The sequence below is a fragment of the Trichosurus vulpecula genome, chromosome 3 (genome assembly GCF_011100635.1).
Source record: "Trichosurus vulpecula isolate mTriVul1 chromosome 3, mTriVul1.pri, whole genome shotgun sequence".
Lineage (NCBI taxonomy): Eukaryota > Metazoa > Chordata > Mammalia > Diprotodontia > Phalangeridae > Trichosurus > Trichosurus vulpecula.
The window spans coordinates 275,521,703-275,539,020 of record NC_050575.1 but is presented as its reverse complement, the minus strand read 5'-3'; the positions used below and the strand labels follow the sequence as shown (position 1 = coordinate 275,539,020).

Sequence of the window (17,318 nt, the reverse complement as noted above, 5' to 3'; positions counted from 1 at the left end):
CCGTTGTAAAAAAGAACAAAAAAAGGCAGGAAAAAAAAAACAGTTCAGCAAACTAATACATCATCCTTGGTCCCACAGCCTCAAAGAGAGGAAAGAGGTACCTTCCCTCCACCCAATTCTTCTCTCAGACCAAGTTTGATCATTGACTCAGCATTGAGTTTGAGTTTAGGGCCCCCCCCCCCTTTTCATTTACGATATTTTAGTTGTGTTTGTTTTCCCTCAAAATGGTGTGTTGTATAGATAGTCTGGTGTCCTCTTTGGGAGTTGACATTTGGGTTCTGATCCCAGTTCTGCTATTAAATGTTTGTATGACCTTGGACAGTTCATTTTTCTGCTTTCATCCCATCCCCCCTTCCCAAGTATTCCCCCTGCCCTTCCCCAACCTCTTTCCTCATCTGGAAAATCCGAAGATTGAACAGAGATAATCTTTAAGGTGATTTCCAGCTTTCAAGTCCTATGATTCTATGAGTATTTTATGAGACCCTTCATTAGTCCTCTTTTCTTTAGCTCAGAAAATTAGCTGAGGAAGTGGGAGATGTGGATTAACAACGTACATTCTGCACTCGTGCCTAAGTGCTTTACAATTCAGGAAGATTCATCCCTGATTGCAGAGCTTGTTTGCACTGTGAGGAGAAATGAGAACATGGAAGCTTTATTGCTTCCCTCTCCTCTGAATGCTCTCATGGAATTGAGCCTTACTGATGAACACACATTTTGATTTTCGTTTTTTGTTTTTTTACTTTGTGCTCCCCCCATGGTGAAAAGTTTTTTTTTCTAAACCAGAGAATTCTAAAATGTATTCCATTTGTCACAAAAAATCTTTTTAAATTTAACTTTTAAAAAGTTTTATCAATGCTTTTTGTTTTTCTGTTACATTTACACTCTTTCTTAACATTAGGTCACTTCCTAATTATCTCCTCCTCCCAATAAAACCCTCTTTATTAGTAAAAAAGTACAGTGAGGTAAAGCAAACTGACATTTTGACTCACCATCTATTATGTCTGATAAGAGTAAGCTTCATTCTCCTCTACCACCTTTCTGTTGAGAAGTGGGAGACATTGATAACCAAACCTTTGGAATCTAGATCAATCATTGCATTAATTTGAGTTCTGATGTCTTCTAGGGTTTTCCATTACGTTATTGTAGCCATTTATTTACACTCTCTTTTGAAGTGCTACATGCCTCTTTTGAGAGAATTGGCTTTTGTAAATTTTCTAAAGCATAGTGAGAGTTATCTGGCTCATAGAACTATTCACTTTTTAAATTAATTTTTTTTCAGTGAACAGAAATAGATTACCCTCCCCAATTGGAGTGGAAAACCCATGTAAAAAAAATACATATAGTCAAGCAGAAAACATTTCTGCATTAGCTATGTCCAAAAAAATATATGCCTCATTCTGTACTCTGAGTCCATCACCCTGTGCTAGGAGGTCAGCAGTATGTTTCACCAGTGGTCCTTGGGGAATCATGATTGGTCATTGAATTGATCAGAATTCTTATAGCTTTCAAAGTTGTTTGTTCTTACAGTGGCGTGATTGTTATATAAATTGTTCTCCTGGCTTTGTCACTTTGCTCTGAATTAGTTCATATAAGTCTCCCCAGATCTCTCTGAAACTGTCTCCCATATGACACAGTAGTATTCCATTACAAGACTCTTCACTTTCTGAGCTAGTCAGTATCTTGGAAGAAAATCAGGAGAGGCTGAGTCAGATGTAGACAGACCACTTTACATTTTCCAACCAAACCCTTCATGTTTCACTGGAATTCTGTTTTGTTGTTCTTGTTTTGGGGCCTGGGGGGACGAGTTGGTCTCATTAGCCTAGGAGCCTCAAGCGGCTTAGCTTGTAATGATGCGCTGAACTCTCATTCTGATCGAAGATCATAATTGTCTTTCAGGCAGAATGCCGAACTGGCCAAGCTCAGGCAAGAGTGCAGTAAGCTCACAAAAGAAGTGGCTGAAAAGTCTGAGGCTGTGCAGCAGGAGGAACAGCAGAAGAAGAACCTGGAGAGCAAAGCTACAACCTTGGAGAAACAGGTCCACCAGCTGCAGGTGAGGCATGGGCCTGGTGCCTTCCATGACTTGGTTCAGTTCTTCTGGGACCGTGCTCAGTGTGTGGTGAAGAGAGACGATGTAGCCTGTCTGCGCTTGGGAACCTTGTTGGAATTGGTCCATTCTGTCCACCCTGACTCAGCTCTTCTCATTCGTGATGAATGAAGGGTACACATTTGCTGGAGGCATAGCTGGACAGTATTAAAAAATTAGCATAAAGTATTGGCCACCTCTCTTTAGGCATAGAACCTTGGACAGTGGCCTGCTTAGGTGCAAATTCTCTTTGGTGACTAATTGACTATGGCAGCATGACCTCTTATTTGAAGAACCTGGCTTATTTTCACCCACTTGTGTAAAACCTATTTTTATGGGGGCAGATTGCCTCAGAATAGGGCCCTTTCCCACTCAGAAGTGGCTTTTACATATCTGATCATTCAGAAAAATGAGAATAATGCCAACCACTTCCTCCTGAATTTAATATGGTCTCATCCAAATTGATTAGGGTGCTTCCCTTCTGAAGGCTTGTGTGTAATAAGCAGAAGCCCCAGATGCAGTTTGGGAGTGAAACAGATAATATTCAGAGAATATTTGACTCAGATGTGGAGAAAACTTTCCTGTTATGCCAATTTTGTTTTTGTTTTGTTTTTTTTTTTGGCTTGGATTTTTGGATAAAAAGCAAATGGTTATCTGAGGTACTTTTGGTCCAGTTTATGTGTGATCATCAAAGCATGAGTGCAGGAAGGTGCTTACAGCAGCTAGGGGTGTAGTTGGGAGAACTTGTTCTGGTCTTCTGCTCCATAATTAACTTCTGCTCCATAATTAACTAGGTGACCTTAGGTGAGTCACTTAACCTCCTTGGGCATCAATTTCCTTATCTGTGAAATGAGAGGGTTTGACCAAGATTTCTTCTAGCTCTGGCATTCTGTGAACATGTCTCACTTATGAATGGTGTCTGAGGTTTTCCTTTTTCTAATTTTTTTCCCCTAAACAGTGTAATTTGTCATGGTCTCTTGTTCCTGGTGGTCTGCATTAAATCTGAGGTTGAGGTAGTTTGTCCTTTGGGCATGACTCTATCTTTAGTAGCTTAGGGTACTAATTTCAGGAATCACCCCTTTGCATGCTTGAATCTAAAGCTTTTGCTTTTCCTAATTTGGAACCATTTTCCCCCTCAATTTAGGCTTCCTGCTATGGAGACTTAAGCTTCCTGGGATCTGCGTGGATGTAAGCTCTCCACGGCCAGAGTTTTCTTTACATTTTTAGCATCTCTAGCAGTCCTATCATACTATATCTTCTTTCCTCCTTCCTGGCAAGAATACAGATCTCTGGGAGGGAAGAAGGATGCCTCTGAAACCCAACTCTGTCTCTGACTGGCAACACTGTGGAACCTGCTGAGAAGAAAGCAGATGTGTCTATGTACAGCCCATCGTGACACATGCAATTTTAGTAGATGAACTGAAGTTTTGGAAACATATGAGGGTTTTTTTTTTTAGTGTCTAGCAGGCCTCTTGCATGCCTGTCTCACTGAGTTATCTTACTATTGTAAAGCATCTCATGGCCTAACATCATTTGTATCTGGATCTGCATCTCATTAGTGATTTATTAAGTGCCTCTTTATTCCAGGCACTGAGGATGTATGGATAAAAATTAAACAGTCCTTTACAGTCAACAAGCTTACCTTCTACTGGAGAAAGACAGTATAATTAAATACAAAATAACTACAAAATAAAGTCAAAGCAATTGGGAGTGGGGAGCAGAGAGGGGAGAAACTAACAGTGGGGGAATTTGACCAGGTCTCTTGTAGGGGGCAGCACTTACGTGAAATCTTGAAGGGGGAAAAATCTAGGGGTGGAAGTGAGGAGAGAGAGCATTTGAGACACAGAGGAAGGAGATACAAGTAGGCTGGTTTGGCTTTAACATAGAGTATGTGAAGAGAACCACAGGATTCCAAATGCCAAACACACAAGTTTGATTCTAGAAGTAACTGGGAAATGAAGCAGCAGCACATAGAATAGTTCCAGGAAAGCAACCCTGCTTAGAAGTGACAGTCGATTCCTAGTGCCATGTAGGGGTTAGGGCCAGTACTACTTTATACCTAAGAGGATAGAGGGATTTGGAGCCCTTTACAGATATTCCAGTATAGGATGCACCAGTCTATGAGTAAGCTAGGTGAGGAGGAGCTCACAGTGTCATATGTGCAGGCTGTACCTAGTGATTCATCAATGATTTTTCTTGCATGTGTTTGCATGTCCCTCCTCTTTCCCCCTGGGTGGAGGGGATAGGCTTAATGTGAATAGACTATATCTCAGACCATCCCTTTAAAATAGGAGTGGAGCCAAGATGGCGGCTGGAAAGCAGGAACTTGCGTGAGTTCCCCACCATGTCCCTCCAAAAACCTATAAAAATGGCTCTGAACAAATTCTGGAGCTGCAGAACCCATGGAATAGCAGAGGGAAGCAGGGCTCCATCCCAGCACAACCTGGATGGGCGCTGGGTAAGGTATTTCGCATGGAGCTGGGAGCGGAGTGGAGCAGAGCCCAGTATGGGCTGTACCCAGACCAACCAGAATGGGAGCTGGGTGGATCAGGCCCTAGCGCCCTGAATCAGTGAGCTGTGGCAGTTACCAGACTTCTCAACCCACAAACACCAAAGACAACAGAGAAGGTTAGTGAGAAAAGCTGCTGGGACTGAGTGAAAGGAGTTTGAGGTTCGGCCACCGCCCCAGGGGGGACAGCAGAGGTGGTGCAGCTCTGAGGATGGAACTACAGCTGCAGTTGCTTCTGGCCCCAGGCCCACCTGGTGGGAGGAATTAAGTGGCAGATCAGAGCAGGAGTGCAGAGCCAGCTTAGATCTGAGTCACGATCCGGGTTGGCAGTTCTTGGGGGAGGAGGAGCGCTGGTGTGGCAGGGCTGGCTGTATAGATATAGTCCTGAAAACAATAGCACAACCCCTCAAGCTTGGGACAAAGTACTCTCTACTCTACAAGTGGTCATACCCCGACGAAAAACTCAAGGGTCAAGTAGTTGGCTGGGAACATGGCCAGGCAGCAAAAATGGACTCAGATTCAGACTCAGACTTTGGAATCTTTCTTTGGTGACAAAGAAGACCAAAACATACAGCCAGAAGAAGTCAACAGAGTCAAAGAGCCTACATCAAAAGCCTCCAAGAAAAACATGAACTGGTCTCAGGCCATGGAAGAGCTCAAAAAGGATTTGGAAAAGCAAGTTAGAGAAGTAGAGGAAAAATTGAGAAGAGAAATGAGAATGATGCGAGAAAACCATGAAAAACAAGTCAATGACTTGCTAAAGGAGACCCAAAAAAATACTGAAAAATACACTGAAGAAAACAACACCTTAAAAAATAGACTAACTCAAATGTCAAAAGAGCTCCAAAAAGCCAATGAGGAGAAGAATGCCTTGAAAGGCAGAATTAGCTAAATGGAAAAGGAGGTCCAAAAGACCACTGAAGAAAATACTACCTTAAAAATTAGATTGGAGCAAGTGGAAGCTAGTGACTTTATGATAAACCAAGATTTTATAAAACAGAACCAAAGGAATGAAAAAATGGAAGACAATGTGAAATGTCGCATTGGAAAAACCACTGACCTGGAAAATAGATCCAGGAGAGATAATTTAAAAATTATTGGACTACCTGAAAGCCATGATCAAAAAAAGAGCCTAGATATCATCTTTTAAGAAATTATCCAGGAGAACCGCCCTGATATTCTAGAGCCAAAGGGTAAAATAGAAACAGAAAGAATCCACAGATCACCTCCTGAAAAAGATCCCAAAAAGAAAACTCCTAGGAATGTTGTTGCCAAATTCCAGAGCTCCCAGGTCAAGGAGAAAATATTGCAAGCAGCCAGAAAGAAACAATTTGAGTGTTGTGGAAACACAATCAGAATAATACAAGATCTAGCAGCTTCTACATTAAGGGATCGAAGGGCTTGTAATACGATATTCCAGAGGTCTATGGAGCTAGGATTAAAACCAAGAATCACCTACCCAGCAAAACTGAGTATCATGCTCCAAGGCAAAATATGGATTTTCAATAAAATAGAGGACTTTCAAGCTTTCTCAGTGAAAAGACCAGAGCTGAATAGAAAATTTGACTTTCAAACACAAGAATCAAGAGAAGCATGAAAAGGCAATCAAGAAAGAGAAATCATAAGGGACTTACTAAAGTTGAACTGTTTTGTTTACATTCCTACATGGAAAGATGATGTTTATAATTCATGAGACCTCAGTATTAGGGTAGCTGAAGGGAATATACATACATATATATATATACATATACATACATATATATATACATATACATATATATAGGCAGAGGGCACAGGGTGAGTTGAATATGAAGGGATGATATCTAAAAATAATAAAATCAAATTAAGGGATGAGAGAGGGAGAAAGGGAGAGAGAGAATGGGGTAAATTATCTTGCATAAAAAGTGGCAAGAAAAAGCAGTTCTGTTGGGAGGGAAGAGGGGGCAGGTGAGGGGGGAGGAGTGAATCTTGCTCTCATCGGATTTGACCTGAGGACACTCAATTGGATATCCTACCCCACAGGAAAGAAGGAGGAAGGAGATAAAAAAAGGGGGGACGATAGAAGGGAGGGCAGATGGGGGAGGAGGTAATCCAAAGCAAACACTTTTGAAAACGGACAGGGTCAATGGAGAGAATTGCACAAAGGGGGATAGGATAGGATAGGAAGGAGCAAAATATAGTTAGTCTTTCACAACATGAGTATTGTGGAAGGGTTTTACATAATGATATACATGTGGCCGATGTTGAATTGTTTGCCTTCTTAGGGAGGGTGGGTGGGGAGGGAACAGGGGATAGAATTTGGAAGTCAAAGTTTTAAAAGCAGGTGTTCGAAAAAAAAAGTTTTTGCATGCAACTAGGAGATAAGATATACAGGCAGTGGGGCATAAAAATCTATCTTGCCCTACAAGAAAGTAAAGGAAAAAGGGATTGGCGTGGGGAGTGGGGTGACAGAAGGGAGGGTTGACTGAGGAACGGGACAATCAGAATATATGCCATCTTGGAGTTGGGGGGGAGGGTGGAAATGGGGAGAAAATTTGTAACTCAAACTCTTGTGAAAATCAGTGCTGAAAACTAAAAATATTAAATTAATAATGAAAAGAAAATAAAAAAATGTTTTGCAATGTTACCACATTTGAAGTCAAGCTTCCCAACTCATGGTTTGCACACTCCTTCCTCCCCCTGCCTCTCTCTCTCCCCCTCTCCCTGTCTCTCTCTCTCTCTCTCTTTCTCTCTCCATTTCTTCTTCCCCCTTCCCACCCATTTATGTCTCTCTGAATCTCTGTCTCTCTGTCTCTGCTTCTCTCCCTCCCTCAATGAAGACATTTGTCTCACTCCTCTAGGCTTCCTGTGCTGTTCTCAGGCCCTGGTCTTTCTGAGACTATTGAGAGTAACTGATCAGTCATACCTTCCAGGATGAAGCTTGCCTGGGCCTAGAGACTTAAGCTCACTGAGGGTAGGGAGGTATTCTTTTACCATCTCCTTATTTCCTCTAAGCATTTCTGACTAAGCAAGAGAGTGATTATCTATCCTCTCAGTCTAAGAGATGTGCCAGCATTCTTCTTTGGATTTTGAAAAAGTACTCTGGTTTCTAATATTGATTTGCTCACCTGACCAAATGTTCTATTTAAAGTTAGCATTGAATGGGTAAAAAGGCTTGGCAGCAACTCAGAACCTCAGTAATGAAAGTGTCTGACTACATTAGACTCATTTAAAAAAATTACTCAATAGTTCTGCTCAGAATAGTTGCCTCTATCTGGTGTTGCCTGGGAACATGTTGTTAGGAGAGAGGTTCTCCTTGCTCCCTTCCAGGTCACCTGATGAGGAGAAAAATCAGCTTGTTCAGGAGTTCCCAGGAAAGCCACATCACCACATTCCTTCCTCGTTTATTCCTTTGGAATTTGAGTAAAACTGTTCCACTGTCATGTCTTTATTATGGAAAATGTTCATTCTGAAGCTGCACACAAACTTCTACCGTGCAGAATGCATTCAGGACATAGTTTAAAAAAAAATCTCCGAGGATGATTTTGCTTATTTCCAGCCCTGCTTTTTAAGTCCTTGTCATTCATTGTAGAGGTCAATGTCTGTTCTTTTACTTGGGAGCAGCATACAGTTGTTTTCAGTGTGCAAGTCAGATCGGCCTTTGTCCCCAGGAATCACTTTATTATAGAAAGGGAATAGAGTCTGTGTTTGAGCAATACTGATTAAAGGAAAGCCTGTCATCCCATTTTAGCTCAGAATGCCTTCCTAACAAGCACTTACTCTTTTTTTTTTTTTAAATATGTGCCTATAATTTTGTTGGTGAGACAGCCTGGGGCCTCTCAGTTTTTTGTTTTTGAGAACTGGTATATTCAGAGTTTGTTCAAACAATCGCTTTGGCTTCTTTGCCTCCTGAACTCACTCCCTTTGGCGGAGGGGTATGAACTGCAGGAAAATGAATTGCAAATTTCAAGATGATTCCAAGACTCCCAACACAAATTATTTTAATGGGTTCTGGGGTAGGGCAAAAAAATCATATTGCATGCTTTCCTAAGTTTGGGAATGCAACTAATCCTTCTCCCCCCTTTTTTTCCCTGCCCTCCATCTTCCAGGTTTCTCAAAAAGAAAAAGAAGATGCCCTCCAGAAGAGGCTAGATGAAGTGAGCGGAGAGCTTCGCAAATCCCAGTCGACCTACAAAAATCTTTTGGTAGACCTAGAGAAAGCAAAAGGAGATCAACAGAATATTGCTGGTTAGATAATTCTATTACCTCTTTCTCCTCATGTGTTAGAAAACTGAGTAGCAAAGGCAAACCAAGCTCTCTGCCATTTTCCTAAGAGTTAGAGATGCCAGTGTTTCCAGCTTGTTTCCAGTGCCATTCGATTTATTGCCCCCATAACTTTGTTCCTAAGGCACTCTGTGCTTCCTCACTCTAGCTCCAGCCAAACCCTTCTATGATATAAACCTTCCAGCTGGCTCTGAGATACTTCATGACTGAGAAAAATTACTCCCTAGAGTTTAGGTGTGGTCTTGACTGTTCATGAGTGTGTATAGCGTTCCTATTGTTACTTCTTGGCCCCGTCTCAAGTTGGAAGTGGGAGAGGATCATAGGGCTGTCATCCTGAGTGGTGAAAAAGTCCAAGGTCAGTGAGAATGGAGGGGGAGAAATTAGACTTGAAGCAGAACCCCTGGATTTGAATCGTGTTTTTGCCGCCTGCTGTCCCTATGACTTTAGGCAGATCTCTTCAGCTCTCTAGGCTTCTGCTCATGGGATTATCTATCTAGAGTTGGAGGGTACCTTCAAGGCCACCTCGCCTACCACTCTTATTTTTCAACTGAGGACCAGGGATATTAAATAACTTGCTATTATTCAATGTGATAATGTATTTGAACTACCCCCTGCCTACCCTTTAACGAGCTGTGTGAACTCTGTTCATACAGACAGCTGTTGACAAAGTAAGACAACTTTGAATGAGAAGGCACAGGAAATTGATGCGACCTAAGCACACCAATTAAACTTCAGAAGATGCACTTTTCCCAGGTCACTGCCTTGAGACATCCGGTGAACTAGTTCAGAACTCACAAATATACAGACTTGATGAGGTTTCTAGTTTCCTGATGTGAATTCTTCACACCACCATCCCCGTAGGATTTGTTATAATTTCATCAACTTGACCTCTGCTTTGTTGTGAGTGGGTGAGCATAGGAGAGTGGTTAGAGCTTCAGAACATTTAGTGGATGCTGGGGTGAGGCAAGAAAATCATATTGCATGCTTTCCTAAGTTTGGAAATTCAACTTTGATGTAAAGACTGTTGGGGAAAGGGGGCATCACCCAAATAAAAAATGACTTGAACTTTGAAAAGTTTTCACTTTCTGCAGAATAAACTTAGTCATATCATGCCAGTTTGTTTTTTCTTCTCATGTGAGTTAGACTTTACCAAAGTGAAATAAATTCTCCTGTGCCATTCTTCCAAACCAAATCAATTGCCATCCTCATTTTATAGTGTTTGAGTAATGGTCTGAAGCCTTTCCTACTTCCCTTATAATTATAAATGATAGTCCCATCTATTGAGAGAAAAATTCAGGTTAGTTAATGTTCTTCATTGTCTGCTGATTGGCTGTAGATTTCAGCAGTCAACAGTAATAAAATCATCATCATTTTTTTTTTATTAGGTAGCATAGTGTAGTGGATAGAGAAGAAAGTCTGGATTCAAGAAATCTTGCCTCAGATGCTTTTCCTGTGTGATCCTGGACAAGTAATTCAGCCTTTTTCGGCTTTGGTTTCCTCATTTCTGAATTAGGGATAATGATGGGTCCTGCCCAACAGAGCTCTCATGAGGATCAAATTAGATAAGCTATGAAAAGCAGTTTGTAAACCTTTAAAGACTATCTAACTGCAAGTAATTATTGTATTTAAACCTTCCTAAGCGTTTTCACCCCTTTAACTTGAACCTTAAGAATGTGAACAGGCAAGATGTTACAGTAGCAGATACTGTATAAATTCTGAAGAGAACAAACTGGGAGGCCTGTCTTGACTATACCACTTATTCTCTCTCTCTGCTCTCTCCCTCCCCCCACCCCCATCCCCTGCCTTTTTCTTCTGTAGAACTGCGTAGCAAATTACAGTCCTCTGAAACAGAGGTGAAAAGCAAGTCTGAAGAGTTGAATAAACTCAAAGGAAAGCTGTCGGAATCCAGTACGGAAAATGCAAAGCTCACAGAAAGGATTAAATCCATCGAGGCTCTCTTGGAAGCTGGCCAGGCCAAGGAAGCCAAAGATACCCAGGTCAGGACTCATCACCCTTTCTCTCAAGAAGACCTCCATCCATGAAAGTTCAGCAAGGGCTTTACACGTCTCCTCCAAGTTCTTTGGGAGCCTCCTGACCACAGATATTCTTTCTCACTTTTAGATCAGTGACATGAATTGTAGAAACCAACCTATGTTCTCTTTTTCTGCTTTCTGAGCTAGGCCTGCAGTAAAGAGTGGGGGGCAGGGGTGGGGGGGAGATATATTTGAATCTTTGTTAAAAGCAAAGGAAAAAAATCTAGAAAAATCTTGTGTTAATGAGCATCTGTTTTGTCTTTTTACTTTAGGCTAGCCAAGCAGAAGTGGACCAGTTGCAAGCAAGGTAAGACGAGAGAGTTGAATGGTTACATGCTATCCTTCATTGATTTTTAGGCCTCAAGTGGGGTAGTTTGAGTTGAGGTGAATTTGAAATGAGAAAGCCCTCAGATTTTCAGAATAAGTCTATTTTTAGAGGCTCCCTTTCTGTTTTCTCTGCATTGACTACATGCAGAGGATAAATATAAACTAAGGCTACTCTGGGAATGGTGATGGGTGGATACAATTGCTTCTTCCTATATAGACTATCATGTTAAGAATAGCATTTGTTGTTACTCATGTATCCCCTGGGAGGGAGAGCAGGGTGACTTAAGAGTGTGTGCGCACACACTGGGGCACACACACATATAAATATATAATATAGATATATGCAAATATAATATGGATATTTTAAAGATAGGATTAAAGCTGTGCAATACTAGTTACTTGGGGGAGTTGATTAAATTTCAGGGTTATTGCAAAACTTACTTTGAGAACAAATGTTTCAGTACTGATTTGTTCACGGTCTGTACATTTGGTACTTGGGTTTAGCCAGAGCTTGCTGGAATGCATGATTATTTGTTTTTGTTAATAAGATGACTTTAGTCTGGCCTAGATCTTGTCTTTTTGGTATGATCAGACCCACGGTACTACATTCTTTCAATACTGCCTGTCCTGCACAAGGCATCATTCATTTAGTGTTTGTTTGGTGTTGCTAAGGGCTGGGAATGACTACACAGTAGGGCCCCACAAGTTAATGTAATCCCAGAGTTCTTGGGGCTCATTATCTCTGGAAGCATGGGTTTCTCAGTGCACGCTCACAGGAGGTTTGACTTGGCTGGGAGAGTAGAGAGCTCACGTACCCATATAAGTCAATACTGGACATCACATATTTTCTCCATCTCTGTAACACAGATGTGTCTACTATGTGGCGTCCAGCAAGGTTCTCTTGCTCTGGCCATGACTGCTAGATGAGTCACTACCCTTCCATCTTAAACACAGCTCACTCTGTGGCCAATTTCTCCTGGCAGCCAGTGTCATGAGCTACAAAAAAAAAACCCACCAGAAGGCAGTGCATCCCTCATGGGAAGACATGGGACCAAACTCTTTAAATTTTCCGTCCCATTATATCTTATTTCAAGACACTTAGGCAAATTAGTTGAGTGGTGTTTTTTGGATACTGTTTTGTGTTAAAGTTGGAATTCTTGGGCACGATGAACGTTGCCATAGAAATTATTTTTGTTGTTTAAAGAAGATGGTTAAGGATTTTTAGGCCATTCAGATATAGCTGGCATAAATTTTTTTTCATCTTCAAAAAATAATTTCCCTGAAACATTTGTTTTGAGTTCATCTGGTTCTTGCCATTGTTATTAACAAATCATTGCTTATTTAGAACCTTGGAGAAAGCAAGAAAGAAAAGTAATCTCCATCTCCTTTCCATTGGCCTTTTGGTTTGGTTTCTATGGGATTTTGTTTTTGCTGAAGAACTTTTGAGTATATTTGCTGCAGGCAGATTTTTGTATTTTCTTCAGGTAATGATATGGAGCTCATGAGGAAGGAGTGAGTGTGTGGGAGTATTGCTTATTACAGGTGAAACTAGTGTAGATTTGTGGGATGTATTAAAAAATATTTTTGTAGGATTGATAATAGGTTTTTATAGCAAAACAACTTTCAAGTTCATGCTGCTACTGTTTTTAGGAAAGAAAGACATGGATATTGTAACTGCCAGATTGTATTAACTATATAATATAAACTAGTAATCAGAAGATCAATAGATAAATCCATGCTTGTGTTTTTAGTTCCAATGTCTGTCCTCCTTAGGAAGAGCTATGGCTTAAATCAAAACAGCAGCTAACATGGGTATCAACCAATATCAGCATTTGGCTTATATGGAGAGTAAATGTTTTTCCTGCAACATTTTCAGTCTTATCCTATTATTTTGGTTAAAAATGTCAACATTGGCCAATTCTAGACACTATGTTATACATTATTGGTCTAGTGAGCGTTTGTGAATTACCTCCTTGTTTATTGCATATTCCAAAGGCCAGATTCAGGAGTTATATTATTATAGTGTGTATCTGAGCTTGGTTCCTCAATGCGAAATATGTAAGATTTATGAGATTCAAATCCAAGTTATCAAGAGGCATTTATTTGAGAATAGACTGATGGAAATTCTGAGTATGGGGAAAGTGAAGTCTGTGAGCAGATGTGATCGAAGTCTACACAAGTATAAAGATAGGGATGGTTCATCTTTGGTTGAGTCAACAAGTCTCAGAATACAAGAACTTTTAGCACATATGCAAGGGTTAAGTTTGGGATCCATGATGGATTTTTAAGGGACAACTGGGGGTGTTTGGGTTACATCCTGAACCTTTTAAGATTGATGTCATAGAAAATATATATGTCCTTCCAACAAAGACCCCTTGTCAAAAATAGAAATTGGGCTTTATGTCCATTTTTAGATTTTTTTTTCCCCCTGATGTACTGAGGTGATCATCATAGCTAGAAAGGGACCTTATAATGAAGTTGTGACCTATTAGCTAAACAAGTGACAGCTAGATAGTGTGGTGGATAGAGTACCCAGGCCTGGGGTCAGGAAGACTCATCTTCCTGAGTTCAAATCTGAGTTCAGACATTTACTAGCTGTGTGACCCTGGGCAAGTCACTTAACTCTGTTTGCCTCAGTTTCCTCATCTATAAAATGAACTGGAGAAGGAAATGGCAAACCACTCTAGTATCTTTGCCAAGAAAACTCCAAATTGGATCACAAAGGGTTGGATATGACTGAAATGGCTGAACAACAGCTAAACAAGTGCTTGTTTTTAAAAATATAAACAGAATAACTAATGAATTTTCTTATTGACCTTTTCTGTTTTAGGACCTTAAAAACCCAAAATATGCATTGGCCTTTGTCTCTCTCCATAGGGTGAATCAGGCTGTTGTTCCTAGATGAAGTCACCCTCATCCTTTATGGTCTCAAAAGTAGCTAGCTTCAAGTTAAAACGAGCATAATACATTATCAGTTACTTGAATGAAGACATAGAAAGGTGCCTTATCAAATAACACAAAACTGGGAGAAATAACCAACCCAATACATGGTCAAATCAACATGTTAAATGTTTCAGACAGGCTGAAACACTAGGTGAAAGCCAATAAGATGAGATTTAACAGAAATAAATGTTGAATCTTGTATTTAGGTCCTATGTTTAACATTAAAAAAAAGTCAATTCTGCAAATAACAAAATATTGGAAGAATAGCCAAGGAATTCTTCATGTATAGAAAGATCTGAGGATTTTTAGCGGACTCTAGACTAATTATCAGCAAAGATGTGATATGGTTGTTTAGAAAATGCTGGTGTGATCTTCAGCTCAATTAAATAATAGAAATACAGTGTTCAGAATAGGGACATAATAATTTTATTCTGTACCTGTACTGGCTAATCACATCTAGAATTTTGTGTTTATTTCTTGGCCCTGATTATTAAGAGGTGCATTGATGGCTCGTATGTATCATGTATGGAATAAGTCATTTTCCTTTCCCTGGAACTGGTAGAGCAGAAGCTGTGTGGCTGTTAATCAAAGACATTATAGTCTTAAGAGTATCATAATTACAGGCCTAGGGAAGTGATAGTCCTATTGACCCCTGCCCTGGTCACACCATAAATGGAAGAGTGTGTTCAGTTCTGGTCACTTAGTTTGAGGAAGAGCATCGATAAGCTGGAGGACATCCAGGTGAGAGTGACCAAGATGTTGGAAAGTCTTGAGTTCAGGCTTATGAGAGCTGTTTTAAGGCTTTGGGGGTGTTTGGCCAGGCCAAGTCTTTGGGGAAGAGGTGATTGGCATAGAGAACATAAAAGCTGTGTTCAGGTATTTGGAAGGCTGTCTCATGAAAGAAGCACTAGTCTTGTTACCTTAGTTTCAGAGAACAGAATGAGAACCAGTAGGTAGAAATTGCAAAGAAGTAAATTTAGGCTTCATGTCAGGAACAGCTTCCTAATAATAAACCCTGCCCCGCCCCCGCCTCCCCCCCCCATGTGGAGTGGGCTGCTTCAGAAAGTAGTAGGGTCTCCACTGACTACAGGACTTCCAGCAATGTCTGGATGACCAGTTTGGGGCATCTTGTAAGTGGGCATACAGTTCAGGTAAACGTTGGACTCTATAGACATAGACACCTTCTGACTCTGAGATGCTGTGATGCCATGATTTCTGCAGTGGGCAGGGGTGCAGTGGCGAAAGGGGTGCATTAAATGACCTCTCTGATCCCTTGAAGCTCTTCAGATTCTATCTGCCTCTACTGGGGAAAATACTGAGCGCCCCCCTCCCCCGGTTTCTCATGCTGATGGTTATCTGATGCCTCACCATTTGAGTTATTTATGGTTATTTTGGAGGGAGGGTGAGGGTGGCATTGGAAATTGGGTTTCAGTTGGGAGTAGTGAGGAAAAGTAAAGGGTAATGAGGGACTACCTTTTATTTCTCTGAAGTTTTAAGATTTGTATTGTTGCAGCCTGAAAAATGAGGCATCAGGTAGGGGGTGTAGTAGGTAGAGTGCTGTTGGAGTCAAGTAGACCTGAGTTCAAATCCTCCCTCAGATACTTACTAGCTGTGTAACTATGTAAGTCACCCTCTCTTAGCCTTTGTTTTCCTATCTGAAAAAGGGGCTAATAATGAAGCCTACCAAGCAGGGTTGTTGAAAGGGTCAAATGAGATAATATAAGCAAAGCACATTGTAAACCATAAAGCACTGTATAAATGTCAGCTATTCTCATTTTTATTATTTGTATTATTATGCACCAGGTTGGACTTTGTGAATGATTTAAGCTGGTTGGGAACCCTGTTCAAAGTGTCATGATATGGTTTGAACATCAGGCCGTTCTCATTTGAGTTGCCGCCCATTTGGAGAGTGGGCTACAGAGAAGTGACTGTTTTGGAAGCAAGAAAATAATATTGTCTTATTCCCTTTAGGCTCAAAGAGCATGAAGCCCAAGTTACATCTTTGCAAAAAGAAGCTACAGAACTAAAGGAGGCTGTTGAGCAGCAAAAACTAAAAAATAACGTAAGGGTCTACTTTAGAGGGAATTATGGGGAGTGAGGGGTTGGTCTCGGGCAGCATGAGGTGAAGAGCCTGCATAAGTATTCTATACATATCTGCACCTTGTTCTTTCCAAAACGCCCTCAACAAGCAAACGATCCTCCCCAAACCGGCAGCCCCCAAGGGAGGGGATTCAGGTCAAGGGAATTATTTTAGCTTTTCTTGTGCATTAACTCCTAAGGACTTCATGCCTCCCTAACCCTGCTCACCTCGTGATTCCACCAGAAATGTTCTTCCTGTCATGTTCCCTTTCTCTCTTACGATGTTGGAGGTGGGAGGGGCGGGTGAAGAAGAGTAGCCCTGATGGTCAGGATCCCTTTTGGGTTTTTTCTCCACCTCGTTTGCCTTTAGTCCTACTGGCAAGAATCACTGGGAGTTTCTTGTCAATGTCTTCATAATCCTAGGTTCCAACCTTGGATTTATTTTTCCTTAAGAGTGTTTTGACCCCTGATTAAAGAAGCCCTTAGGCCAGAGACAGCAGAGTGTGTAGGGTGAGCACCTCCTGACGATTTTGCTCACCCATTAAGTGTTTATTCAGTGCTTACAGAGTCACTACCAGTGTTGGTCTCTGGGCTTACAAAGTCAGGAAAAAACTGTCTCTGCTCTCAAGAAACTTTCTTCTACTAGAGGAAATATGAGCTCCAGGATTCCTTAACTTGAGGTCCATTATTTCTTAATCTGCAGGTCTTTTTAAAAAATATTTTGGCAATTGTAATTCACTCCGTTATTGGTTCTCTTTATAAACTGATTTATTGTATTTTGTGCATTTAAAAACATGGTTCTAGAAGGGGGAAGGAGGACAAGGACAAAGCCTAACACCTGATAAACACAAATACAAAATGTATTCAAAGTAATTACAAAGTTACCACAGGGTGAGGAAATGCTAATAATTGAGGAAGTCAGGAACCGACCCCGCAAAAGAGGATTTGAACTGAGACTTGAAAGGAGGTCAGAGTCGGAAGATGTGGCCACAAGGAGCGAGGCATTCAAAACGTGGAAGGTTACCTGTGCGTGGCAGGGAAGACGGAAAGCAGACATATTCAGGAAACCCCAGGGTACATT

The 17,318-nt window shown here is 41.0% G+C and overlaps 1 protein-coding gene across 1 annotated transcript in view; it reads left to right on the top strand.

The window, feature by feature from the left end:
- Positions 1-17,318, top strand: part of RRBP1 (ribosome binding protein 1) — a 121,686-nt gene that overhangs the window by 86,997 nt on the left and 17,371 nt on the right. Inside the window, exons 7-11 of the mRNA XM_036748995.1 lie at positions 1,897-2,050; positions 8,681-8,819; positions 10,674-10,852; positions 11,161-11,195; positions 16,130-16,220. Coding sequence (XP_036604890.1) covers positions 1,897-2,050; positions 8,681-8,819; positions 10,674-10,852; positions 11,161-11,195; positions 16,130-16,220 — 598 coding nt within the window. The remainder of the gene's footprint in view (positions 1-1,896; positions 2,051-8,680; positions 8,820-10,673; positions 10,853-11,160; positions 11,196-16,129; positions 16,221-17,318) is intronic.